We start from the raw sequence: 27,725 nt of genomic DNA, 5'->3' as shown, positions 1-27,725 counted from the left end.
TTTTTTTTAACTATTTCAAAGCATACTTGAGGCTATCAAATCACGGAGTAGATGTATTGGTATGTGCAAATTAGTCTATGGGAAACACTGGGAATTGTACTCGGACCTCCTGATTTATAGTCACTCACCTTGGCATCTACACCACATATAGATGTATGCAAATTCTTGAAACAGAGAGGATCACTTGTTGTGTCTGAACATAAGTTGATCTACGTCTGTATCGAGACTGAAGAAGCGATGTAGACATTACGAAAACTTCAAATGGTCAGGTCAGATGTCAAAAAATATTTGATTATAGGTTGAACAACAGATGATTAATTCTGCATGGGATGATCCTTGACAGAATGCCCTGAGATTCTCTTAATGGATTCACAAAGGAATTTCATTGGAAACTCCTGGAGGAGTTTTTGAAATAATTCCAAAGTAAAACTCCTGGAGGAATTTTGCAATCCATAATAGAACTCCTGGAGAACCCTCAGTAGCAATGCTTGGAAGATTTTTTTCTACATTTTCACAAGATATGAAAGGAAGTTCTGCTGATATTTTTGAAAAACCAAAGTTCTGGAAGAATTCTTCAAAGAAGTAGAAAGATTCTGAACGAATGAAATTTTTGAAGGAAGCTTTACAGGGGTTTTAAGATCGTGCACCACTTTGCACTTGATGTACCGTAAACCTTTCCAAGTGCATCGCGATAGTTTTATTTGGTTAAATTCAAAATAAAATAAAGATATCCAATGGGCAGCCTATTTATTGCACCCATAAGAAACTAGAAATGCTCCAAAGAAAATCAAAATGCGCTCCATAAAGAATGAACATATGTTCCATGAAAATGTGCAATAATACCCATAAATAATTGAAAACGGTCCATACTTTATTGAAAACGTACTGGTAAAACATAAAATTTTCTCATTGTATCCATGAATAAATCAGAAATGCACCATAATAAAATTTAAATGCCCCATAATGAATTAGGAATGCTCCATAAAAAATGAAAATTGTATCCATAGGAAATTGATAGAATATAGATAAATGCTCCATAAATATTATCAAGCTGCACCATATAAAATATGAGTTACTCTATAAAAAATTGAATATTGTCCATAGTGTCCATATTATCATAATTTAAATTCGGTTATTCATTACTACTTTACATTTTACTACTTCGGTGGTGCAGAAGTTCTAAGTTATGGCAGACAATTAAACGTTCCATAATACATACAAAATTTCCCATAAATAATTCGAAAAGTCCCAGTGAAGAAACAGTGGTGTAAGCAGTAATAAATAACAAAAGTTCCATAAACAAATAAATTCATTTTCATTTATTTAGTTCACATCAAATTCATGATAATACTGAATCAACAATTTGCCGCCATAATACTCGATTTGCAGCTGCAGCTCTCCATCCTCGGTCACGTCCAACACTCGCCAGATCACGCTCCACCTGGTCCGCCCATCGTGCTCTCTGCGCTCCACGCCTTCTTGTGCCAACCGGATCAGTTGCAAACACCAGCTTTGCAGAATTGTTGTCCGGCATTCTTGCAACATGCCCTGCCCACCGTATCCTTCCGGCTTTGGCCACCTTCTGGATGCTGGGTTCGCCGTAAAGTGCAGCGAGCTCGTGGTTCATTCTTCTCCGCCACACACCGTTCTCCTGCACACCGCCGAAGATCGTCCTTAGCACCCGTCGCTCGAAAACTCCGAGTGCTTGCAGGTCCTCCTCGAGCATCGTCCATGTCTCGTGTCCGTAGAGAACCACCGGTCTTATTAACGTCTTGTACATGGTACATTTGGTGCGGGGGTGAATCTTTTTTGACCGCAGATTCTTCTGGAGCCCATAGTAGGCACGACTTCCACTGATGATGCGCCTTCGTATTTCACGGCTCACGTTATTGTCAGCCGTTAGCAAGGAACCGAGGTAGACGAATTCTTCTACCACCTCGAAAGTATCCCCGTCTATCGTAACATTGCTGCCAAGGCTTGTCCTGTCTCGCTCAGTCCCACCTACCAGCATGTACTTTGTCTTAGCCGCATTCACCACCAGTCCGACCTTTGCTGCTTCCCGTTTCAGGCGGGTGTACAGTTCTGCCACCGTTCCAAATGTTCTGGCAATAATATCCATGTCATCCGCAAAACAGACAAATTGGCTGGATTTCGTGAAGATCGTACCCCGGCTGTTGAGCCCGGCTCGTCGCATAACACCTTCCAGGGCGATATTGAATAGTAGGCAGGAAAGTCCATCACCTTGTCGTAGTCCCCGTCGAGATTCAAATGAACTGGATAGCTCACCCGAAATCCTTACGCTGTTCTGCACACCGTCCATCGTTGCTCTTATCAGTCTAGTCAGCTTCCCGGGAAAGCTGTTCTCGTCCATAATTTTCCATAGCTCTGTGCGGTCGATACTGTCGTATGCCGCTTTGAAGTCGATGAACAGGTGGTGCGTTGGGACCTGGTATTCACGGCATTTCTGGAGGATTTGCCGTACGGTGAAGATCTGGTCCGTTGTCGACCGGCCGTCGATGAAACCGGCTTGGTAACTTCCCACGAACTCATTTACTTTAGGTGAAAGACGACGGAAGATGATCTGGGATAGCACTTTGTAGGCGGCATTCAAAACGGTGATCGCTCGAAAGTTCTCACACATTAACTTGTCGCCTTTCTTGTGGATGGGACAGATTATCCCTTCCTTCCACTCCTCCGGTAGCTGTTCGGTTTCCCAGATCTTGACTACTAACTGGTGCAGACAGGTGGCCAACTTTTCCGGGCCCATCTTGATGAGTTCTGCTGCGATACCGTCCTTACCAGCCGCTTTGTTGTTTTTGAGCTGGTGGATGGCATCCTTAACTTCCCTCAACGTGGGAGTTGGTTCGTTCCCGTCCTCTGCTGCACCAACATAGTCATTTCCTCCGCTGCCTTGGTCCTCCGTGCCTACATTCTCTTCGCCATTCAGGTGCTCGTCGAAGTGCTGCTTCCACCTTTCGATCACCTCACGTTTGTCCGTCAGGAGGCTCCCTTCCTTATCCCTGCATATTTCGGCTTGCGGCACGTAGCCTTTGCGGGATGCGTTAAGCTTCTGGTAGAACTTGCGTGTTTCCTGTGAACGGCACAGCAGTTCCATTTCCTCGCACTCCGCTTCTTCCAGGCGGCGCTTTTTCTCCCGGAAGAGACGGGTCTGCTGCTTCCGCTTCTGTCTGTATCGCTCCACATTCTGTCGGGTTCCATGCTGCAGCATTACCGCCCGCGCTGCATCCTTCTCCTCCAGAACCGCTCTGCACTCCTCGTCGAACCAATCGTTTCGTCGACTCCGTTCTACGTACCCGATTGTGCTCTCAGCTGCGTTGTTGATGGCTGCTTTCACTGTACTCCAGCAGTCCTCTAGAGGGGCCACATCGAGCACACCCTCGTTCGGCAACGCTGCCTCGAGATTCTGCGCGTATGCGGTGGCGACATCCGGTTGCTTCAGTCGCTCTAGATCGTACCGGGGCGGCCGCCGGTAATGTACGTTGTTAATAACGGAGAGTTTTGGGCGCAGTTTAACCATCACCAGGTAGTGATCGGAGTCGATATTAGCGCCACGATAGGTCCTGACGTCGATAATGTCGGAGAAGTGCCGTCCATCAATCAGAACGTGGTCGATTTGCGATTCCGTTTGTTGTGGTGATCTCCAGGTGTAACGATACGGGAGGCTGTGCTGGAAGAAGGTGCTACGAATGACCATGTTCTTGGAGGCGGCGAAATCGATGAGGCGTAGGCCATTTTCGTTCGTCAGCTGGTGGGCGCTGAACTTTCCAATCGTCGGTCTGAATTCCTCCTCCTGGCCTACCTGAGCGTTTAGATCCCCTATGATGATCTTGACGTCGTGGTTTGGGCAGCGGTCGTACTCGCGTTCGAGCTGCGCGTAAAATGCGTCTTTGTCATCATCAGTGCTTCCGGAGTGAGGGCTGTGCACGTTTATTATGCTAATGTTGAAGAATCGGCCCTTGATCCTCAACCTGCACATTCTTTCGTCGATCGGCCACCAACCGATCACGCGCCTCTGCATGTCGCCCATCACTATAAAAGCTGTTCCCAGCTCACGTGTGTTGCCGCAACTCTGGTAGATGGTATGATTACCCCTAAACGTTCGCACCATAGATCCTGTCCAACACACCTCCTGCAGCGCTACGATTCCGAACCCGCGGTCCTTCAGTATATCGGCGAGTATGCGGGTGCTCCCGATGAAGTTGAGAGATCTGCAGTTCCACGTACCGAGCTTCCAATCGCAAGTCCCTTTTCGTCGCTGTGGTCGTCGCCATTGGTATCGGTTCGCATTCTTCTCTTGTTGATTTTCCGGTGCTAGTCTTTTTTACGGCTGGCTCGCAGGGCCTGACACCAACCCACTAACCCAGGGGGCTGGGCTTACCTTCCCGGAAGCTACGGGTTCTGCATTGGCATTTCCTCCAACTACAGTGCTAAATAGCTAGGCTCGAGCGCCAGTCTTCGCCGGGGGTGGTGTTTTTAATGGGCGCCCAGGAGATAATATTTTACCTGAGCTTCCACCCCCATAAACAAATAAAAAAATGCATGAATAAATCAAAAGTTTCCATAAATCATTGATTTTTGAGCAATTGAAAACGTCAAAAATCCAATGAATAAATCAACTGTTACAATAAAAAAGCCATTTTTCCCACCAAATAACTTCGAATTTTCCATAAATAAATACGATTTTTCCTTAATAAATTAGAAAATTCACAATAAAAAATATTTGAAAAAGCTATAAAAAATTGCTTGCAATTTCCTTTTTCTATGGAACAAAATTAAATTTTATGTGGGTGCAATTTTATTTTTTATGGAACATTTCTTATTTAGTATGGAGCATTTGTATTCATAATGGAGCATATCAGTATTATTTATTGGAACAAAATTTTACTTTCAATGAGAAAATTTCATGTTTTACTGGTACATTTTCTAAAAAGTATGGAACATTTTCTAATGTTTATGGCATCATTACACATTTCTATTATACATTTATTCATTTTCTATGGAACACTTTTAAATTTTCTTTGGAGCATTTGCAATTTGCTATGGTTGCAATAACCTTTTGCCATATCCAATGACACGAACTTCTCCAGAAACCATGAAACAATATTTACCAAAAATCATAATAGTAAGCCAGGGATTGTCAAGTGTGCTGTAAACCAGGTACGAAATTCACCATAAATCTAATTCTGCCTTCGTTAAAAATTCGCAAAGAGACAATTCTGAAAATTATAAGTTATGTCAAAATCATAGCATACGAAATATATCAGAACTCGTGTTGGAAAACAAATACTAATGACACATAGGCGACTGCCGCATGGCGGTAAAGCCTCTTTAAAAAAAAATATTTAAAACTTCAAATTTTATATTTTAACATTTTTGAAAAAGTGCACCGTGCACACTTTTATTTAAGAAAAAATGCATCGCGAGACAAAAAGTTTGAAAACCACTGCACTAAGGGAATACCTGAAAAAAACTGAGGGGCCCTCTGCAGGTTCGAGAATTACGTAGTAAAAACATCCTTGAAAACTTCCAAAAAATAAAGCTCTGGAAACACTCCTGAAGAATGATCGGTGATTGTCTGAAAGAATTCCTGAAGAAATGTCTGAATAAATACTTCAATGAGTTTATGAAGTAGTTCTTGAAAGAATACCAAACTGGAGAAACTTTTGGTGCAACCACTGGAGAAATTTCTAGACAATTTCTTGAGATTGTTCTGAATGAATTTCTGGAGAAACTCCAGGGAATAATTCGTAGAAGATTGGTGGTGAATGTGTTTAATACAAAGCGCTAGTAGGTGGAACCGAACACGGCACGATTCGTTCAAGAAGTAACGTTACGATATACATGGATACTTTTGAAGTAGTGGAGGAATTCGTCAACCGTGGATCCGTACTTACGGCTGACAACTATGTGAGTCATGATAACCGAAAGCGCATTATCGGTGGAATTCGTGATTACTACGAACTCCAAAAGAAGCTGCGGCCAAAAAGGATTCACCCCCGCTCCATGAATGTACCATGCACAAAACGGCGCATGCTAAAGACGATCTTCGGTGCTGTAAAGGAAAACTGTGTATGGTGGAGAAGGATGAACCACGAGCTCCCTGCACTCTACGGCGACCCCAGTTCCCAGAAGATGACAAAAGCCGGAAGGATATGGTGGGCAGGGCATGTTGCAAGAAAGTCGAACAACAACCCTGCAAAGTTGAGGTTTACTTCCGATCTGGTTGGCACAAGAAGTCGTGGAGCGCAGAGAGCACGTTGGGTCGACCAGGTAGAGCGTAATCTAACGAGCCTGCTAAAAGTGGTTCCAATTTACAGTTTGCTGGCCCAGAACCATTATGTGGTATATCAAACTGTACAATTAAAATGGACCTGAAACGCTGGGCTGAGCAGAGGGTGATATCCAATTGGATGGACGTCAAAAATTACAATCAGTCAAAATGATTTATAACACCACATGCTTATAAAACCAAAAAGCTCTTAGAGCTCAACAAGAGAGCTCTATGTACATACACTGGCCTAGTAACTGGACACTGCCCGAGCAGGTATCACTTGAAAAATATTGGCCATATTCAGAGTGATATCTGTCTTTTCTGTAATACGGAACGTGAAACCTCGGATCCTCCTCCTCTTCTTGGCGTAACGTCCTCACTGGGACAAAGCCTGCTTCTCAGCTTAAGTGTTCTATGAGCACTTCCACAGTTATTAACTGAGAGCTTCCTCTGCCAATGACCATTTTGCATGTGTATATCGTGTGGCAGGCACGAAGATACTCTATGCCCAAGGAAGTCAAGGAAATTTCCTTTACGAAAAGATCCTGGACCGACCGGGAATCGAACCCGTCACCCTCAGCATGGTCATGCTGAATACCCGTGCGTTTATCGCCTCGGCTATATGGGCCCTGTGAGATCTGGTCTGCAAAACCTGGGAAGGTCTTGGAGTTTATCAATTCCATTGCCCCTGACTGGGAGACGACGCGTCGTGGCAGTAGCTGATTACTGGACACATTAATTATCTGGCTAGATGCGAGTATCAAAACGGGACATGCCACAAAAGTTCAGCCTATTGTACGCAGTGGCTTAATTTCCCCAACAGGGGAGGAAAAAAAAACGAGCCTGGGCGTAGCCTAGGACGGAGAGCGGTAGCCACAAATGTTTGTGTAGGGTAAGTGTTCCAATTATGGTTATAGTACCAATCATTCGCCATAGTAGATTTCCACCCTTTAATGGTGTGAACCAACAAGAAAAAAATGGTGAACAACAGATCACGATCACAAAAGATGGTTGCACTCATTTAAACTCCACATTTTGCTCAAATTATGGTAGAAATAAATCATTTTCCTTAAAATAGCGGCTTCCTTGCGCCCTATTTCACCATAGTGTACCATTTATGGCTAATCCCATAAGGATTGCATGCAAATAGTGCGAAAAGGAACCGATGTTAAAAAATGTAACCATAATTGGTACAGGGTTCCTATCATTGGCACACGCTGTAATAAATACTAAAAGTAGTTGTGGCTCCGTTTTTATATTTTTCCTGTAAAGTGTGGAAACTTAGCTATCTTTTAACATATTGATGACATTCGTTGGTCTTCTCATTATTTTTGTACAAATAGTTTTCCTTAGTAGTGCCATAATTAGTACATCTACCCTAGCGCAATAATATTATTTTGGTTCAGAACACCTGCTTTGCTTACATTCCACAACCCGGTTTAAAAGGGTTTCGTCAAATGCAGAAGACGAATGTGGAAGTGCTGCAAGTAGTTATTCACCTATTTAGTGCCCCTGGTCAGATAGCTGCTTTTTCATCACTACTCATTTCCGTCGTTTTGCTTAGTCTCTCTCCTTCCCCCCATTTCCCATCATGCATGCAACCCCGAGAGACTCCGTTGCTTCCTTAGCAATATTTTGCTACTGAACTAACATTGCTTGAATTCCTTTCGAAGCATTTTTGGAAAGCAAAACACCACTATGGAATGGTCACTTCACGTCACATTACATACACAGATTGGAACAATGTGGGCGGTTGTGAGCCGACTAATGAAAAACTGAGAATCCAAGAAAGGAATGACGAAGTGGAAACCCAAGTGGAAAAATGCTGCACAGCTAGAAGTTGTTTTTCATTATTCCCTACGATCCAGCAGCAACCTATTTTGGGAACAAATTAAATGCATTCATGCCGTGCGGTATTCGCGGCCTGACATTCTAAGATCTGATAGTCGTTATGCGGCTACAAAAACAGGTACGCCGAAAGGCGTTAGCCAGCGGTCAAGGGTGTTTACGAATTACCCCGCAGTCTTGCGTAACGAAAGCCGAGTGGTTTTACTCCGCATGGAAATATGGTTAAAAATAAAGCGTTTTTTTTCTACACGCCCACACCAAAAATAAAACTTCCCTCTGCAATGAACACAAGTTCAAGTGGAACTTCCACTACCCACAACAATGAATCACAAAGTTATTCAACACCTCGGAGGCATGCCAACGTTTGCTACTATTCCCTCGCCCTTACCCCATTTTTGAAGGAGCAAAACTTTTGCCGTCATGGTTATTGTAGGCCCTACAAAGTTTCACCTACTCAGGTGTCATTGCGAATTTTTCAAGGTTCTCACCCTTAACAGGACACGATGCGACGCCCTCAAATGACCAATACATTTAGAATCGAAGTTTCAATCGTTTGTGTTGAATTTTGTCTGTTTTTATACTACTGTGAGTTTAAACTAATGGAATTTCATCGCTATTATAGATGGTAGTGTGTGCGAATCAACTAGTTTGCATCACTTCGGAAATGGGTTAAACTTCTTTTCCAGAAATTATAACATCAACACCTTAGCATTTTGTTTATGCACACCCTCTAGGCGAAAACTTCGCCCATCCTGATGGTATTTGTGAAATGAATTTGAGCACACAACCTTATTGATAGAAACTTTCAAAACATTGTTGCCACGTGGTTTGGCTTATCACCCTATGGCAAGGTGTTTGTGATAATGTAGAACACAAAAAAAGCGTCGCTAAGTGAAAACCTATACAATAAAGTAAAAATACCGTTGCTAATTTTCGGTACATGACGACGCTGCAAAATTGAGGATGAATGGAAATTTAGTGAGGCCTCCATATAAACAAATATATCTATTATTGGCATAACTGATGTCTGTGGTATGCAGAGTTATGCGCCAAAGAAAATCAATATTATTTGAACTATAATTCTGCGTGAATCGATCTGAAGGTTTTTTTTATAGCCATGTAGGTTCTGTTAGTCATGTATAATGATTAGACGATCTGCACAGATGTAAACAGTCAATTTAAAATTAGACACAAAAGCAACGCAAATATTGAATTCACGTTGACCTTACACGCTGCAGATTCGTTATCGGTTCTGTGGCGCAGCTAATTGAAGATTCCATTTTTCCCACACAATTCAAGCCTTCGCAATCGATATTTGCCTTATTTGGACAAATACTTGGCTTATAAGATAGATTGACACTATGCTATGGAATCTTAACGCATTTTGTCAGGTGAATTCGATCGGAATTCCTGTTGCTATTGAATAACAATGTTAATATTGTAGTAACACGAATTATTCCTCAGGGCTTTCCGGGATTTCGTATAGTGGTTTCTTTTCCATAACTTTGTCCCGGAATTTTCATTGGAGATTGATCCAAAATGTAACTTTAGGACAAATTTCGAAGGACGAGACGTCGAAAGATAAAAGGTCAAATGGTCAACAGGACAAAAAGTCGAATGAATACAGCATATGCAGTGCTCGGGCTGTTCGGGCTCGTTTGGAAGTTGACCATCAATGTTATGTTCTTTCCTATATCAGCCTAGATAGCTGTGTAGTGTCAGTAGCTGTTGTCTCAATTGGCTAAGAATAACACTACGGACCGCCTGATCCAGTGGTAAGAGTTCACTAAACAGGTGACCCCTAAAACCTAACCACAAACGAAGCCTGTGGAGAATTAGGGTAACCTCTACAGTATAACACACTTACTGCTCTAACCGGGGCAATAGTGCAGTAGACCTTGTGTTTCTACGAGATAGCCAGTTGCCCTTCTTAAGTTTCAAATTTGAGGATAAATAAGGGCGGGATTATTCAAATGTAGTAAATTAGCTTACATTACTACCTATATGAGTTCGTTGAATGCGATTTCGCCATTGGCGTTATTCAATTGACACCGATTTGGTTTGTCGTTGATGTTTCCTTTTTGTGCTGTGATTGTGAAGAGTGTAATCCTGTCTAGTTTGGGTAGTGGCTCGGAAACCTCAGATCAATTTTCAGCGTAAAAAGTGTGTGTAACCTAACTTCAAAAAGTTCATTTTCGTTGGATAACTTCTGTATAGGTTACCTTGTGATCCCAGTTTTGCATCTTTCATTATTAATAAAATGTCGTGCCTGGAGCATGTTATATTTTAGAATAACGTTAACAGTATGTTTCAACCTTTCCTTATGGATGCTTTCAAGCAAGCTCTTGTTTTCAGCATCTTTTCGCTGATATTTAGCAGATTATATCATCTGAAGTAGCCCGAACATTTATTTGAGATGCTTCAGTTTGGTGGATTACTTAGGTAGTACAGTTCATGGATAACTTAACATAGAATTGCACGTAGCCCAACTCTGCATGAGCAAAATTTGTCATAAGTTGACTGATTGGCATGTGCCAGATGAGGAGTCTCTATTTGACAGTCTTTGCACTTTAAAGTGTTCGCAAACTTTGCGTATTCAGGCGTTCCTGCTCAACAAACTAGTGAACCTAATTAGTACAGGTTGCGATCACATTTTATGGATAACTTGCTTCCATTGCTACTTCAACAGAGTTAGATTGTAGTTTTGTTACTACAACGCAATCCATTGTGGTATACTATAACTATTGCTTTGAAAGAAGCTTGTCCTGCTGCGGTCTGTGTGGACCGCAAAAGGTATTCCTGAATGGAACTCTGATCTGTTCAAGTTCAAAATATCTTCGGATAAACCAATATTTTGTATAGCCACAAATCGCTAGCTTTTGCCTCGAGGACTGTAGCTATAAAATCGATTTAGTGGACACTAAAAGCTCTGCTTACTTCAATTCTCCAGGAGCAAATGGAGTTTTGTCCTATTTTTCTCCAGAGGGATATGAGTATTTCATACATGTTTTGAACTCTTGTAATTTTCTATTGGGTATTTTCATGGAGTGAAATTACTCTATTGTTTTATCCCAAAAGGGTGCATGCGTTGTATAAATAAGGAATGAGTTAGATTTGCTAACCAGCTAACCAGCTTATTAGCTTTCTAAAATGCTTGAAACGCATTGTCGGTTATCAGATCTGTGATGTTCATTTAGCTTCCATGCCTATTCATGTAAACCCATATGCCTTCCAATTTTCTCAGGTTGAATGTAAATGTGGGAAAGAAGGGGAAGGAAGTTATGATTGCAATCGTTTCTAACCACAGCAGACCGAATATGCCTCGGAGGGTTCACACATTGGTGCGTTGATGCCAGGTGTATGGTGACAGATTTGTGTGATTATTACTATGAAGCTAATGCGGCACAGTTCGCTTGATTGCATAACTCGCAGGCGTTCTCTGATAGATAACAACACTAGCGAAAGATACGCGTTAACGGAGCCTGTAGGGTACCTGGGTAAAGCCTGTATCCGCAATATTCAGGACATTGAAATTACTCAAATTTGGCCTAATAACATCTTAAAATGTGTTCATTTCACCTACAAAATTTCATGTGAATCGGTGCAGTACTTTATGTTGTAGCAATGAAAGAGTAGAATGTGCGCCATTGAATTTTGTACAGCCCCTAGTTTTGCTTGTCCGCGCTGTAACTTTTGAGTTAGACAAAGGAAATGGCTGAAATTTTGAACACAACCCTCTCAATCTACATCTGTTGCTTAGGCAAAATCGATGCACTATCAACAATTTTATAGCCGAAACATGTATTGGGACTGAACATGATTTTAGCCCCTCCGACAGCAATTAGTCAGCACCCTTTATTGTTTCAATTGTACTACTGAAAGTACTATACCAATAATCATAAAATTTTGCAGGCATAATAAACACAAAATCAACTACCATCTGTGAAAATTTCATGACAATTGGCAGAGAAATTCAAAGGTTATGAATAGGCAAATATCGCACATGAAAAACACGAATAATTTTCATTAACACTCACCTCTATCAACACCAGTAGCTTTCAAACCAATCGATCAAAGTTTATGAAATTTTGCAAGAAAGTGTCTCTATAAGTATCATAACTGCTAACAAAATTTCATAATTATCATCACAGGACTTTGAACTGTAGCGTAAAAGAGCCATCTACTATGTGAATGAAAATTGGTCATGGTTGTACAAAATGTTTAAAACCGCGTCTGTTTGTTTTTTTATCCACAGTTAAAAGTAATGCATCGATTTTTATGAAATTTGGCACAAATAATAAGCATACACCAAAGAGTTCTCAGTCAATTTTTTGGCCTATTTTACCGATTCATTACAGAGCTACAGCCGTACTTCTGTGTACCGATTATTGTGGATACAGGCTTTATTTCCTACAGTGTTTTATCCTTTATCGGGTTATTGCAAGGCTCTGGCATGCCGGGCCTTTTTTACCATGCTACTCGTGGGATCAAACATGAATGCTAATAATGGAAATCAATCATCTAGTTGTACTGGTATTGGTGAGACTAGCCCCTTCGCGAGAAATGGATTGGCTTGGTCTCCGTTATGGGGAAGAGAAAGAGGAGTAGGAAGCTGTGCACGTAGTGCCAGCCTTGGTGATCCGATTTCCTCCTTCGCTAGTTTGTTGGGTGAGATAGGTGAGATGGTTGATGAGAACAATTAACAAAAATCGAGATGGACTCGAGATGAGCAGCAGCTTGTTTGCATCATTGGCTTTTCGTCCTCGAAGTCCAATATTAGCACAGACCTCAAGCAGGCCGTGATGCGACTTCCAAAGTAAATGAATGCATTTAAAGACAGACTTGTTAGAATCCCAAAATGGCCGCCACAATGGCCGACTTTGGCACCTACTCACGATTTCGAGCGCACAAATCTCTTCGTAAACCAAACCGGCGCACCTGGTCTTCTTATTTTAAGCTTATTACAAATGAGCAAGCACAGAATGATAAAATGTAATCAGCATGAAATGATTAGTCAGTAGGTTGCATTGCATCATTGCATTCTTCCTCGTCTGAGCAGAGTTCCGGCCGGCGGAATGGCCCGGAATGCCACTGTGTCCGTCCGGACACGACACTGTCGTTTGAAGCTTCCTTCTTGAGGTTTGTGCGTTTGAAGTTCTGATGCACTGTTGAAGCGAGATTTCATGACGTTTGTCCTTTAAGCAAGACCATGGAAACTGCAGCAGCAGCAGAACCCGCAAAAACAAAGGTGACGATATCTACACTGAAGATATTTTCCGTATATCTTTTATGTGTGAAACTACATAGATTTTTGCAATAAGCCTTTATAAATGAAAATTCTGGAGCAACATTTGAAAAGGGCATACAAGCATTGGTAAACAATGACTTCACACGTCGCTCCTGAGCCCCCCTCAACTTATTCACAAAAACTAAGACCGTTATCAGATAGAGCAAACATCGATCTTTCGGATAACGGTGTTCATTTGCGTGGGCGGGCTGCTGTTATGCCCTACGGAGCGTTTTAGAAAAAAGACACAAGACCTCTTGGGCCCTTTTCAAATGTTGCTCCAGAATTATGTTTGGGAACATAAAAATTAAACGTTTTGATTCAAATAACATTTATTATCAAAACCAAATGAATTTTATTCATCTGGATACATAAAATTTATGTGTGAGGATTATAACGCTTATAGCCCGTGTTCTATTAATATTTATAGGCTGCATTCAAATAAAATTGAAATGGTGTGTTATGATTAGAAAATTTACCAATTCCTAAATAAAACTAGGTGTCTTCGATTAACATGTTTGGATCTAGTTTTTATTTCCACTGATATCGTTACGAAAGGTTGGATTTGTGGAATCCCCAAGAGGGTTTTTAGAGGCGGCCGGGGAGGCGACGGAAACGGCTTCGAACGATGTAATTAAGGCTTCATCCGCGGATCTATCGGCTTCTGCTGGACCGCTGGACATTGTAACATTGCATTACCGGAAACCAATTGCTGTTTATTCAGCAAAGACAGGCGGCACACAAGAACGACGAAATCGGCGGTGTGGAACGTAGATTTTGGTTGGCGTTAAACCAGGGTGCTTTTGATTGGCGGGGTTGATGGTATCTCTCGTTGGCTACTGAAAGGGTTCTTATTTCTCCACATTTTCATTTCCTTCCGCTTCCCTGCAAAATACGCAGTTATACCATTGCAAAAAATCGCCTCTATCGTACTTACTTTTATTCCTGGGCTATCCGTCGAGAGTTACAAATATCCTTTAAAACCAGGTTTAAAACTGTTCGGCACAATTTCGGAAGATCGAGTGAAGAGCCATCACGGCCGTAACAAACCTATTCAAATTCGCGACAGAACCAATGATAATATTTATAGGTGGACTCCTATATTTTTTTACTATAACAAAGATAATTATAATTTTTATGTTTGCACAAACATGAAAATGAAAGAGCTCGACATGACGTTTATAGCTGCACGCATAAAAATAACAATCGATCAGTCTTATAAACTATAAAAGTGCCAACTACATAAAGTTTAGCTTTGCAATTTTATCAGTGTACCCAGACGGAGGTCTTCGCTTTCACGGGTATCCCAAAGAATGCGGTGGATGCGACTTTTTTTGACAAGCTTACGCAGAAGCGTGTGAGGCAGCTGCCAGGTGAGAAGCTACCAGGTGGTGTCCACAAGGCTAGGCGGTTATTGCCAGTATGTCGAACCTCAGCCAGGCGTCCCGGAAAGCTGGGAAAGGTGGGCCTGAAAAGGCTGGCCCGTCTCAGATTGAAGCGAACAGGTGAACAGGCGCTCAGCAATCACAAAGTAGGGTTAATCAGGGGGAGGACCCCCCTTGGACCATAGTTGAGAGGAAGAAGAAAAAAAAGAAACCGCTAGATATGCAGGAGCTTAGGGACAATTAACCTAAGAGATATAGGAGAAGGATGACGCACTCGTCATCAAGACCGAACAGTCCAAGTACTCGAATGTCTTGAAGGCGATACGGAGCGGCGCCAAACTTGTGGATCTGGGAGCCGACGTGGGCAATATTAGACGTACTCGTACGGGTTCAATGATCTTCGAGCTCAAGTGCGACAAGGAGAGCAAGGGCGTCGCCTAAAAAGTCTGGTGGAAGAGGTCCTTGGTGGGGTTGTAGAGGTGAGGGCTCTTACAGCGGAGGTGACTCTGACGATGAGGAACCTAGATGAGATAACTGACGCGGAAGAGCTTGTCACGGCACTGCGGCAATAGTGTGAAAGAGCCAGGCAGGGACAAACGTAACCTTGGCACACCTACCTGTGGCGGACGAAAATAAGTCTGTTAAAGTGGGGAAGCTAATGGTGGGCTGGACAGTATGCCAACTGGTGGCTCAACCAGAAGTTTGCTTCAAGTGTCTGAAACCAGGACACAAGTCATGGGATTGTAAAGGCCCTAACAGGAGCAATCTATGCAGGCGATGCGGCGCCGCAGCCCATATGGCACAAGGCTGTACGAGCTCCCCCACATGTTGAATTTGTTCCGGAAAATCCGCGAACAACAGGCACTCAACGGGTGGTCCAAGGTGCCCGGCCTTAAAAACAACCGTAGTGAACAATTCACAGCGCAGGTTACGCAGCTGAACCTGAACCACTGTGGCGCAGCTCAGCAACTACTTTACCAGGTAGTTTCTGAGTGGAGGACGTATATCGCCATCATAGCCGACCTTTACGAGTACCCCCCGGCCACGGCAATTGGGTCGCGGATGGGATCGAAAAAATGGCGACGATATGGACAACGGGTAAATACCCCGTCCAGGAGTTGGTGTCTACTGCCTATGAGGGCTTCGTGGTCGCCAAATTCAACGGGGTCTTCTTCTGTAGCTGATATGCGAAACCGCGGTGGTCGATCAAGAAGTTTACGTAGGTGCTGGACTGTATGGCGACTGTGCTGACTGGGCGAAAGCCAGTTGTAATAGCAGGTGACTTCAATGCCTGGGCCGTGAAATGGGGAAGTCGTTTTATGAACCAGCGGGGTCAGACCCTACTCGAAGTCTGCGGTGAATCGATCGAGGAGGTGAAGCTGACTACCGACCACTCGATCAAGGTTGTGGACTTGTGGAGACGTGGATGAGGTCCAGGAAACTGGAGTTGGCCCAGTGAACAACTGGAAGTCGGAGCAGCAGGCGGTGATCAGTGTAGGCAATTGCACTATCCCGCCGAAGCGCTCCGTCAAACACTTGGGCGTGATGATCGACGATAAGCCACCTTCGGTAGCCACATTGATTATACCTGTAAATGAGCCTCCACAGCTATTGCGGCATTGACTCGGATGATGTGCAATAGCTCTGCGATGTATGTCAGCAAGCGCAACCTTCTGGCTAGTGTCGCTTCGTCGCATACTAAGGTATGGCGGCCCGGCGTGGGGCACTGCACTAAGTACTGAATGCTACCGTAGTAAGGTGGAAAGTACTTACAGGCTTAATTGCCTGAGGGTTGCGAGCGCGTACCGTACCGTGTCACACGACACTCCCTGCGTCATCACTGGTATAGTGCCTATCGGCATCCTCATCAGTGAGGACATGGAGTGCTTCGAAATGCGCGGCACAAGAGGCATATGCAGGACTGCCAGGATGGCCTCTATGGTCAAATAGCAGCGCGCGTGGGACAGCTTCACCAATGGAAGATAGACCCAAAGGTTGATACCGAGGGTAAATAGTTGAATTGGCAGGCGCCATGGGGAAGTAACATTCCACCTGACACAGGTCCTTTCAGGCCATGGTTGCTTCTGACAGTATCTACACCGTTTTGGACAAGTGGATTCTCCCGAATGCCCTATGTGTGCTGGTTTGGAAACGGCGGAATACGTGTTGTTCGTGTGCCCGCGTTTTCGCACAAATGCGTGACCGTATCCTTGCCACATGTGGAGAGGACGCAACTCCGGACAATCTTGTCCAGAGGATGTGTAGGGATGAGTTTGACTGAGACGCCGTTCCAACAGCTATTACCCACATCGTCTGGGAGCTAAAAAGGAGGTGGCGCGTGGGGTTGCTGTCGTGACCTCGGTCTACTGGATTAGATCCGAGCCCGCGGTTGGAAAAGGGTCCCGGGCAAGGGCCGGGGCAGGTGGAGACCCTGCCAGCAACCTTCTGGTGCATCTGATAGGGCCTGATGGGTAGTGATACACGCGAAAAAATCCGTTCTGATAAACGTGAACAAACAAACGCAAATATGAGAACAAGCAAATATACACCGTGAATGTCATTATGGGCGTTTTAGAGACCGTGACATCTAGTTCACGGTGTACATTTCTTATTGTTGTTATCGTTGCTATGCATAGTTCCCGTTTGCCAGTTTTAAGTTTTCATACGATTTACTATGGGGAAAATCACTTTTTCAAAGAAAAATCGCCACAGGTTGCCCCTTAACCCCTAAAAATATATCGATGAATAATTTCTGTTGGAAATTTTGCGAGAAACAAACCCTCTGAAGACCGCAAAGCGATCTAAGGCATGTGGAAAGAGTTATTGACTGAAAACCGAATGGCATGCCAACGCTGTTTAACATGTAAGGAATAACAATAAATAATAAAATCTCGTCATTTTATCGATCGGGTAAGACTTAACAACTTTTTCCACGAATGTCGTATCGCTTGGCGGTCTTCGGAGGTCTGATTCCTCGTGAAGTTATCTACAGAAATCATTCAATGATTAATTTTAAGGGATCAATAGGTGACCTCAAGCGATTTTTCTTTGATGAAGTAAATTTTCCCCATAGTAAATCGTATGAAAAACTAAGAATGGCGGGCGCTAAAATATAGTTTCTTCGATCGATCTGAAATTTTGCACAGTTGATATGGGACCAAAATGGAACTCAAAAAGTATACAGGAGTTGGAGTTTTTCTATTTTTTATATTTTCCCATATAAACCGTGTACCAGGCTAATGCCTTATTGGTGGTTCCGGAGAGACGAAGGGTTTGACGACCATAGGAATGTGTTTAGTGGGTCGAGGAGAGAGTAGTCCTGGCTTTTACTTTTGTTGTAGAAGACGGCCTTAACCCCACACTACCTTAACCTTCCTGTTAATTTGTCTGTTGATCAGATTCTCCCCTTATGGTTTAGAAGAAAAATAACCCTACTAATTTTGGTCAGAATTTGGCATTTTGAGGGAGGTGCAAATAAACTATTCAAGAAATTTTGAAACTTTATGGTGAAATTGGAGTTATGCAGAAAATTTTCCTAACAAATCCGTTAAGTTTAACAGCAGAAGAAATTATCAACAGTATAGTAAAACATGTTATTTTGGCTTAATAACTGTATTATGAAATCAGTAATTTTTATGTTATTAGCATATCTTATTATATTATAAACTTGTTTGTTATGAGCGGAAAAATAACAAAAATCATAACAAGAAAATGTTCCTGGAAGACCAATTTAATAACATGTTTTGTTAGATTCAATACAAATGAATAACAGTGAATCTTTCAGTTAATTTGAAAACTTGTTATTGCTGGGTTATACTTCATCGCATATCACATCGTAGAATATTAACAAAACTTAGTCTACAACAAAGTATATTATTGAAATGTTATTTAGTGGATGGATCTCAATAACCTGATCATAACAATACGAGATTGCCCAACAAAACCTGCTATGAAAAAGTAATACTTAGAAAAGGTGATAATAACAAATTATGATATAGAAACAGGCTATGTGATTCTGTTGTTATGAATTTGATATTTTCCTCTGCTCGGGTTGTTTGGGTGTTTTTCTTCAAATACATTTGTTATTTATCATTCTCCCCCTTGACGAGCCAACGAGCACGGTGACAAAGTATGAAAATGTGATTTGTTCAGGCCTAAATGAGCTATGCAAAAATGAGCGATTTCGATTTATATTAAGGGATGGCGCAAAGGGTGTAAGTGGATTTTTTGCTAGAGCAAACATTGAAAAAAACATTTCAAGATTATTCCAATTGCGCTAAATTAGACCTTGAAATTACAATATCTCTACTGGTTTTCAAAATATTTGAAAAAAATGTCATGTTTTAGTAGTTCTTGTTTTGGATACTAAAATATGAGTTTCAAATATCTCGGAAACCAGTAAAGATATCGCAATTTTGAGGTCAAATTTGGCCCAACTGGGTTCTATAATTACCGATTTTGAAATGTTTTTTCAATGTCCTAGTACATTCGGCAGGGCAAATTAAATTCAGCTTCTTGCCTGTCCTGAACTGTCCTGAACACAATAGGAGAGTGAGGGAGGATGTGCTAAAAATCAAATAAGTAAGGATCTCCGGTATATGAATTCTTGAACTAGTACCACAGATCAGTAGAAATGAATGCAAAGCATAATAGCATTTCACATATCACACATTTAACCACAATCTTTTTGCCTTTCCAGGATTAGTAATCTTTATCGAACAACTAGTTCCTTTCAAGGATGGGAACACTCACTTGCAGAGAGTTACACTCACTTGATGTTTTCTCAGCTCAGAAGCGTGCAATCAAGAAATGATGTATGGACGATTTTTGCCTTGTGGTTTTGTCTAAAAGTTTGCCGAATAGAGTAGGGGTCGCACACGCATACCGAAGTTGTGAAGGAGCTGCGAAGGCAACTCTCCACGAGGTGAATGTAAATTACACTCACCTCGTGGAGAGTCGCTTTCACAGCTCTGTCACGACTTTGATATGCGTGTGCGACACCTACTCTATTCGGCAAACTTTTAGACAAAACCACAAGGCAAAAGTCGTCCATACATCATTTCTTGATTGCACACTTCTGAGCTGAGAAAACATCAAGTGAGTGTAACTCTCTGCAAGTGAGTGTTCCCATCCCTGGTTCCTTTACGACGTTATGCTACGTTGACCTAACGACAAGAACGTTAGGTTAAAGGATTGTTGTTTTGATTGTCGTTGAACAATGACCCTATGTTAATTTAAATTTCTGTTCAATGACTCTCGTGCGTCGCTTGTGATTTTATCCACCGTGTTCATCCATTACTTTCACACTAGTGCTTGAAAGCACATTAAAATTCCAACCTAGAGAGGTATCAGAGTCCTTCTAAAAAGTCTCCTAAACTCGATTGCCTTTTCTCCAAACATAGATTTCCATTGTTGCTCTATCGGATCACTCACAAACTACTAGCTTGTTCAAAATATAATTCCCTGTATAGTTTTCCAGCATATAGGTTTCATATGGGATCAAAGGTTTTCGCACGTTTCGTTGCCTAATAAGTGGAGAATCTCTATCATGTATTCACAAACTTCTAGCCAGTATCTTAAATATTTTCCCATCATAAGTATCGATGTATGTCCCTATGATTCCGTGATAATCAATATGCAAGAGTAGTTTGCATTGTAAAGCGTGGCAAAATAATTCGACGCAATTATTCAGTATCGTAATTATGAACGTAGGTACAAAACCCACTAAGCAACGATAAACAATTCGCCAGGGTATACGAATCAGCGTTTCTATGCTGCTCTACAGTATTGTACATATTTATAGACCGTTTCAATAAATGAAAACTCACTTTTTGCATTTTTCCATAATACTTCAAAATCAATTTTATTCGCCTCTTTATTTCACGCATTTCAAAATTTTGGTTTACTTTCGGTGAATTTGTAATTCTTGAAACAGTCTATGAGTATCCTTGAGCAGCACGTAGCAAGTGTAGCCATCGAGTAGACATTAGTAGACAACAGCATAGCGCGAGCTAACAGTAATACACCCGAAAGCAATCATGCAATCTAAATTGAGGCCATTATTTTTTCACCAATTTCACACCGAGAGATTCAGCTACAAGAATAGGGTGGGGGTTCCTTTGTCAGCATGGGAATTCCAAGCGCGAAGCATAGCATTTTGTTTGTTAAACGAACTGGTTGGAGGCCTATCATATGCAGGAGGACACCCAGTTAAGGCGCACTGTTGTAACACTTGGTTTCACACATTGTTGTCAGTTCGCGAATATTTATTGCTTCACTACCACATCCTAGTGCGCGGAACGGCGGGGGTCAGGGAATCACTTGAAGGACCGAAGGGAAACACAATTCCGTCCGTGGCGCTATTCTCGATGTACACAGACATATGTTTTGCACGTTCATCAATTTCGGTAGCGGAATTGCTCACGAATGCCAACACTCGCGATGTGTGTATGGTAACAGGCGCGGGCACATTTGTGTGTGGTGAAATGCAGAGCACGTGGTTACGTAATAGGTAATTTCCCGATTACGGTCGTCGTTTTCGGCTAATTTCGGATGGTAGAGCTTTCTTTCCAGTGAAATGGTATTAATGAGCAAATGGGTGACAACAATTGGTAGGGGAAGAGGTACTCACCTTCAGTTGATCCGCCGTTTGTGCCGATAGTAACTCCCTGCACATAGACTGGTTACCAGCCTCGACAGCAAGCAGGAGCGGTATTTTGCCTTTCTGTAAAAAATTATTCCTTACAATCTCTTTCCATGATGCAATCTGCCTCTTCTGTCTTTTTCTTCTATTCAAAGCGACAAAGTTGGTGGCGAGCTTGTGAACTTCGACCCGGTTACTAGGAAAGGCCACGGTCCCACCCCGCCGCGACGGAAACGGACTTTTGCCAACCGAAGCACTCTGTTTACTAGCACCGACACCTCCGACGCCAAGTTTCACCGAACTGTTCTTACGAGCTGCTGTACTATTCTTGCGAGCTGCTACAGTACTGTTCTTCCGCGGTCCAGCGGGCACAATTACCTCAGGATTGGCCACACCGAGGGTCAGCGTATCCAACGTCGGTGTCCTGGAACCCGCATCCGATACGGAACCCTCCGGAGATTCAGCACCCATCGTCGCAGCCGCAGCCGCGAAAGCCGATGCCTTGGCCGGATTAAACTTCGCATATTTTGATTGTACATTCTGAAAACGCTTTGCGGTATTAGACATGGTCCGATCGTACCAACTGTCATATTGAAACTACTGATGCGCGCAATTCTGCTTCGTTTCACTTGAGCAATACTACCCAAACCAATTCCGATACGGCGGTCGTTATTATACACATTGATAGTGCAACCTTAGAAAAGGACCTCGTCCCGCGGGGAAGGACACGGCGGTCTCGGGGTGCATCGGCGGCAGGACGACTATAACAACGCAAAGCGAATTCGAATCATATCGCGCCCCAACCAAACAAACAGTTGGTTCGCAAACCCCCACCGTCGTCGGTCGTCAGAGGTGCAAAGGGACAAAGTCACGGACGGCGATGAAAGGCGGATTTTTATCCACCGACGCCGAACTGTTTGCCAAAAAATTGATTTGTATCCCCCTATTGAGAGATCGGCCTATCTTCATTTCTCTGTGCTACATTCAACAGATACTCGAATGTCTCTCTTCGGCCAGAAAAGTAAAACGGATATTCATATCATCACTTGGCTTCGGGAGGTATTTGCACACCCACACTATGATTGCCATTACCACTACCGGTGAACAATCATTTTTCGCAATACCAACCGATGTACAACTAGGCTCATTGAAGATTGCAATAAAAAGTAGGCAAGCAAAGCCTATACCTAGCCCACCAACTAAACAAAAAATTCCACAACGGAAAATCACGATGGCGTCAAAGGTGGCTAAATCAACAATACATACCACCGACAGAGACAACGCCACCCGACGGTCGACTCCGAAGATGGAGACAGCTCAGTTCCTTTGAATTCCGACCAGCCCCAGTAAGTTGTGAGTTTGGCTCATTGAATTGCACTGGAATCGAAGAGCGTTGAACTGCGATGCAGACAAATGCGATTTTCTTCTAAAAATATGTTTAATTTTGAATCAGAGCTTAATTCAGTAGAATTTAAGCACGTTCGTTAATAACGCCTACTCATTTTTTTATTCTTATTTTTCTTCTTCTTCTTCTTTCTCTAGGCGTAACGTTTATACTAAGACAAAGCCTGGTTCTTATATTAGTGTTCTGTGAGCACTTTCACAGTTATTACCTGAGTGAGAGCTTCCTCTGCCAATGAATATTTCGCGTGTGTATTTCGTATGGCAGGCATGAAGATACTCTATGCTTTTTTTTTGTCTGTATTAACGAGATTTTTAGCCCTGGGCTAGTTCATCTCGGGACCCACGGGAAGTAACTTCCGAAGGAAGAACTCACATTTTGTGAGTTTGTCGGGAGTGGGATTCGATCCCAGGTCCTCGGCGTAATATTCAAGTGTTCTAACCATCCAACCAACGAGTTCCTCCGGAAATTGCCCAAGGAATCCATCCAGTTTTTTTCATCCAGAAATTTTTTAAGAAGATCCTCCGAGAATTCCTCTTGCAGTGTCTTCGGAAATTTCTTCAGGAGTTTCTTCCGGAAGTTTATTAAAAAATTCTTCCAGGAGTTCTTCTGAAAAAAAAAATAGGAAAATCTTGCAGGAGCTCCTCCAGGTGCAGGCAGGGATATCACTGAAACACCAGAAAGCCGGCTCCAGAGGCACGTTATACAAACGTCCTCTAGGATGCCTACATATTTTTCATGAATTCCCTATATTTATGTGAAGGATTCTGTATACATTATTGATGAAAATCCAGTGTGAATTCATGAATACAATCCTGAAGGTATTCCTCATAAAGACTTTAGGAACACCTACAATTGCTTTGAATGTTATTTTGAACCAATTAGAAGTTTTCCAGAGGAATCAGAAGAGAATGAAAAATGTGTCTGAAGAGTAGACGCAGACTGCAGTATTTTTTGGAGAAATACTAAGTAACGCTCTTTCGGGTATGTTAGAGGGAGGTTCCGAACTCCTGGTGTAATTTCCAAAGGAGCTCCTCAAGGAATTCCCGGAGGTACTACTGAAACCATTAACGGAAAAAAATCTGAATGGACTCCTGGAAACTGTTACTTCAGGACTCACGCTGTTGTGAAAAGTACAACACTAGCAAAAAAAAACCTCTCTTGTCGTGTATAGCGCGAGCGCGGTGCAGTTTCAACTGTTTGATGGCGCGCATCCTGATAGGTCAAGAAACTGTCGGAGTAGCTAAAAGAACTCTGAAAGAAATGCTTGGAGGAATTTTGGACAAGATCTCGGAGAAACTCTTGAAAAAAAAAATGCAAGATCACCTGTTAAAAGAATTCTGACCTTGAGAAACTCTTTAAAAAAATCCAGATTAACACCTGAATGAAAACTCGATAGAATTACAGAAAAACTTCTGAATATACTCTTGAAGAAACTCCTGACGAAATTAACCATGGAAGCATTGACGAAGTGTTGCGAAAAATTTTTGAAAAAAAAAAACTTTCAAAGAATTTCTTGAAGTTGATCCTAAAGGACCTCTTGGAGGAATTTTTAAAAGAAGTTCTGAAATTTTAAAAGAATTCCCAGAGTGAATCCACGAAGGGTTTACACAGATAAAAATAATAAGATTTACACGTCATGTATACTTCATTTTAGTCATGTAAACTTAATCTTATGATGGTTTACATGATATATCATGTAAATTTGTGTTATATGTCATGTAAACACTGAGAGTCATGCTGAATTACATGGCATATAATGGAAGTTTACATGATATTTTATGAATTTTACATGATATGTCATGTAAACTTCTGTGATATCTCACGCTCCACTGCAATGTGTTAAGATGTTAAGATATTCCGTGAAAAATATTTTGAGCAATTTATGGTAAAGTTTGGCGCAGAAACTCTCAGAGGAACTTTGGAATAAATTCCCAGAGAAAATGATGAAATAATTGGGAAAATTACCTCGCTGGTCTAGATCACGTTTGTGATGGTCGAGGTACCTACAAACGCATTAACGAGATTTTTTTGTCTTCGGCTAGTTCATCTCGGGACCCACGTGCTACATCCCTCTGAAGGAAGAACTCACATTTTGAAAGTTTCCCGAGGATGGGATTCAATTCCAGGTCCTCGGCGTGATAGTCCAGTTTGTGGTGCAACTTCTGAAGAAATTCCTGACGGATATCCTACCCAAAAATGGCCAAAAGAATCCGTAGAGACAACACTGTAGGAATATTCAAAAAATCAATGAGAAATGGTCATAGCAACTCTTTTAAAGTAAGATTTCTATGAAGAGCTTTTTAAGGATTTCTTACGTAATCTCTTTGAATTCCTTTAGATAATCAAAAATATAATCATATAAGATTTTCGCTTTTTAAGAAATTCGTTAAAGATTTTCTTCTAGAATTCATCAAAGTTATTTCTTCAGAAACTCTTTTGACATTCCTCTTGAAGGTCTTTCCAGAAGCTCAACCAAGGATTCCGCAGGAGTTTCTTTCGGATCAGATGATCGGTGATGAAGTATGTGTCGGTCGAGTTTCTAATAACTGTTTGAGGTTGACATCTAAAGCCCGAAGGGGAAAACAAAGTTGTGAAAGACAGCCCTGGTTAGTATGGCGCTTCGTATCCACTTTGCTTTCTTTTCCACAGAATCGTAACTTGTTCTTTGACTTAGTTAGTACGAAATCAGGTGTTCAAATCGCACCAAAACAAGTGTTTCTATTCACTAGTTTATCTCTCAATTTTTAAATTAATCGTACTTTGCCTTCATATGCCTCAAATTATACATCTTTTTAGATTCACCAGGAATTCAACCTTTTAGTGTCGTTCACGTAATGCATTCTGGAATTAACTTCACGAAATTTTATAGATGTTACTTCTGGGATACTATTAGGAAAACAAAAGACAATTACACCGTCTTCGACCTCGCGGTCTCTACAGCTAAACATTACAAACATTTGACAACGGACAACACATTTAACACCCACAGTGGCCCAGTGGAGAATTTTCCATTCGACGAAAAGTTTTGCCTGACTGGAGCGGGAATCGATCCCACACTCTGAGGCTAGCGAGACACCTAAACGACTGACGCCGTTAAACGGTCAGCCACGAAGCCCAGAATGAGATGTTATCTCTAGGAATTCTAGAAATGTTGGCCTATTTACCCTAGTAGCACACATGTCATACATGAGTCGGTATGACTCTAATGTGACCAAATTTGGTCATATAGGAGTCATATAGACTCATCTACAACATGTGTGTTATTCGGGTATCTCTAGGTATTTCACCAGAACTACTTTTAGGTTTTCCCAAACGTTCCTTCTGAGATTCATCCAAGAAAGCTTCTAGGATTCCTCTTGATATTATCATACGATTTCAGCTAGTTATTCTTTGGAATTCTATTATTATTATTATTATTGTTTATTTTAACTTGAAATTTAGAAAGAGGGAAAACCCCTTTGAGTGATTTCGGCATTTCAAAAACGAAATCTTTCTCAAAGAGGCACAAAACCTCTTTTTCTTTTCAAATAGCATTATAAAAATAACTTAAAACTAAAGGCTCACACGGCAATGAACCATAACGGAGCCGCTATCTTGAAAGAGGACAGCATGCCAAATCGTAAAACGAGTCTCCGGAAATCCAGAAATCCTAATGAGGGAGGGGGAGGGGTTAGGGGGTCATCAGAAACGAATCTTCAAGGCTGAAAATAAAGAATACCAAAAAAGGGGAACAGTATCAAACAAAATAGGTAATCTCATTTAGAAATTTGAACAAAAGTTTCAATATATGTTCATTTTTTAAGCCCAAAATATCCCGTATAGATACAGGAATTAAAAAACCTGCTGCAATTGGGCTATCAAATAATATCTTCCTCGGTGCAATAAACCGAGAACAATTAATTATAATGTGAGCTAACAGAATTACTGAAGAGCAAAAACTGATATTGGTTTGATTGATCTAAGAGGTAAACAGAAATAATAGCAAAATCTACTATGGTGAACTACTCAATAATAGCTCGTTAAGATATTACAAGATCAAAACAATAGCAGACAAGATTTGTCACTTTTTTCTAGAAAAAATAAATAAAAAAAAACGTCAGCATGCAGCATCGAACCTACGACCTTAGGATTCACAGGCGGCGATGCTTACCACTCAACTGTGGCTCACTGTTGTAAATAACATGGGAATAAGAGCATGCGGTTCTTCGTTTCCACAGCTCAGAAAAAGGCACATGGCATTTCACTAACATTGAGCCATCTCTATGGGTGTATGTGTTCCATTTCGTGCAGAATAGCTAAACTTGTTCTTATGTAGAAATTTTCAGCTATTTCGACAAAAACAAAAACTGATACCATATCACTTTGAGCTATTCGTGCGATATTCATAAGATTTTTGAATAACTCATCAAAATCATATCGAGCTATGACAGCAAAAAGTGTTCGATTTCAGATATGATTTAGATATTCTCGTCTACCCGGGATGCATACAGGACAATCCAGCATTCAGCCCGACAGCATCATTATCGGTCTGTTTTTGCTTCTGTTCTTTGAAGAACTTAACCATTTGCGTTTTCGATAAGCTTTCGAGTTCTGCTGGCACTTACGTTGACAACAGAAGACCTTGAAGGAACTTCAGCACTGCTATTATTTCTTTTCGTTGCCGTTTGTTAGGTTTCCATTGGTATCTGAAAAAAAATGTCAAAATGCTGGAAAAAATGGGCAAATGCTGTCAATAACTCAAAAATGAGTAGAGATATCGCAATTCTAAGCACATTTCTGGCCCTAAAGGGTCCGGGTCCTAAAATCACCGGTTTCAGTATAATGCTGTATTTTTCCGTCGAAAAAATGCCATGTTTTTTTAGTCC

General features: G+C 41.8%; 1 protein-coding gene across 8 annotated transcripts in view; it reads right to left on the bottom strand.

Moving 5' to 3' along the window:
• LOC109417642 (serine/threonine-protein phosphatase 6 regulatory ankyrin repeat subunit A) overlaps positions 1-27,725 on the bottom strand; it is a 252,487-nt gene that overhangs the window by 87,100 nt on the left and 137,662 nt on the right. For 7 of the 8 annotated variants that reach the window (XM_062850497.1, XM_029853479.2, XM_029853477.2 and 4 more), the window contains one exon: positions 21,444-21,536. In XM_062850497.1, coding sequence (XP_062706481.1) covers positions 21,444-21,536 — 93 coding nt within the window. Of the gene's footprint in view, positions 1-21,443; positions 21,537-21,833; positions 22,607-27,725 lie in introns of those variants that run through there. The other variant, XM_062850495.1, reaches the window with a different exon arrangement.

Source organism: Aedes albopictus, chromosome 2 (assembly GCF_035046485.1).
Source record: "Aedes albopictus strain Foshan chromosome 2, AalbF5, whole genome shotgun sequence".
Classification (NCBI taxonomy): Eukaryota; Metazoa; Arthropoda; class Insecta; order Diptera; family Culicidae; genus Aedes; species Aedes albopictus.
The sequence above is the reverse complement of the archived record's forward strand: the minus strand, read 5'-3'. Positions and strand labels throughout refer to the sequence as shown.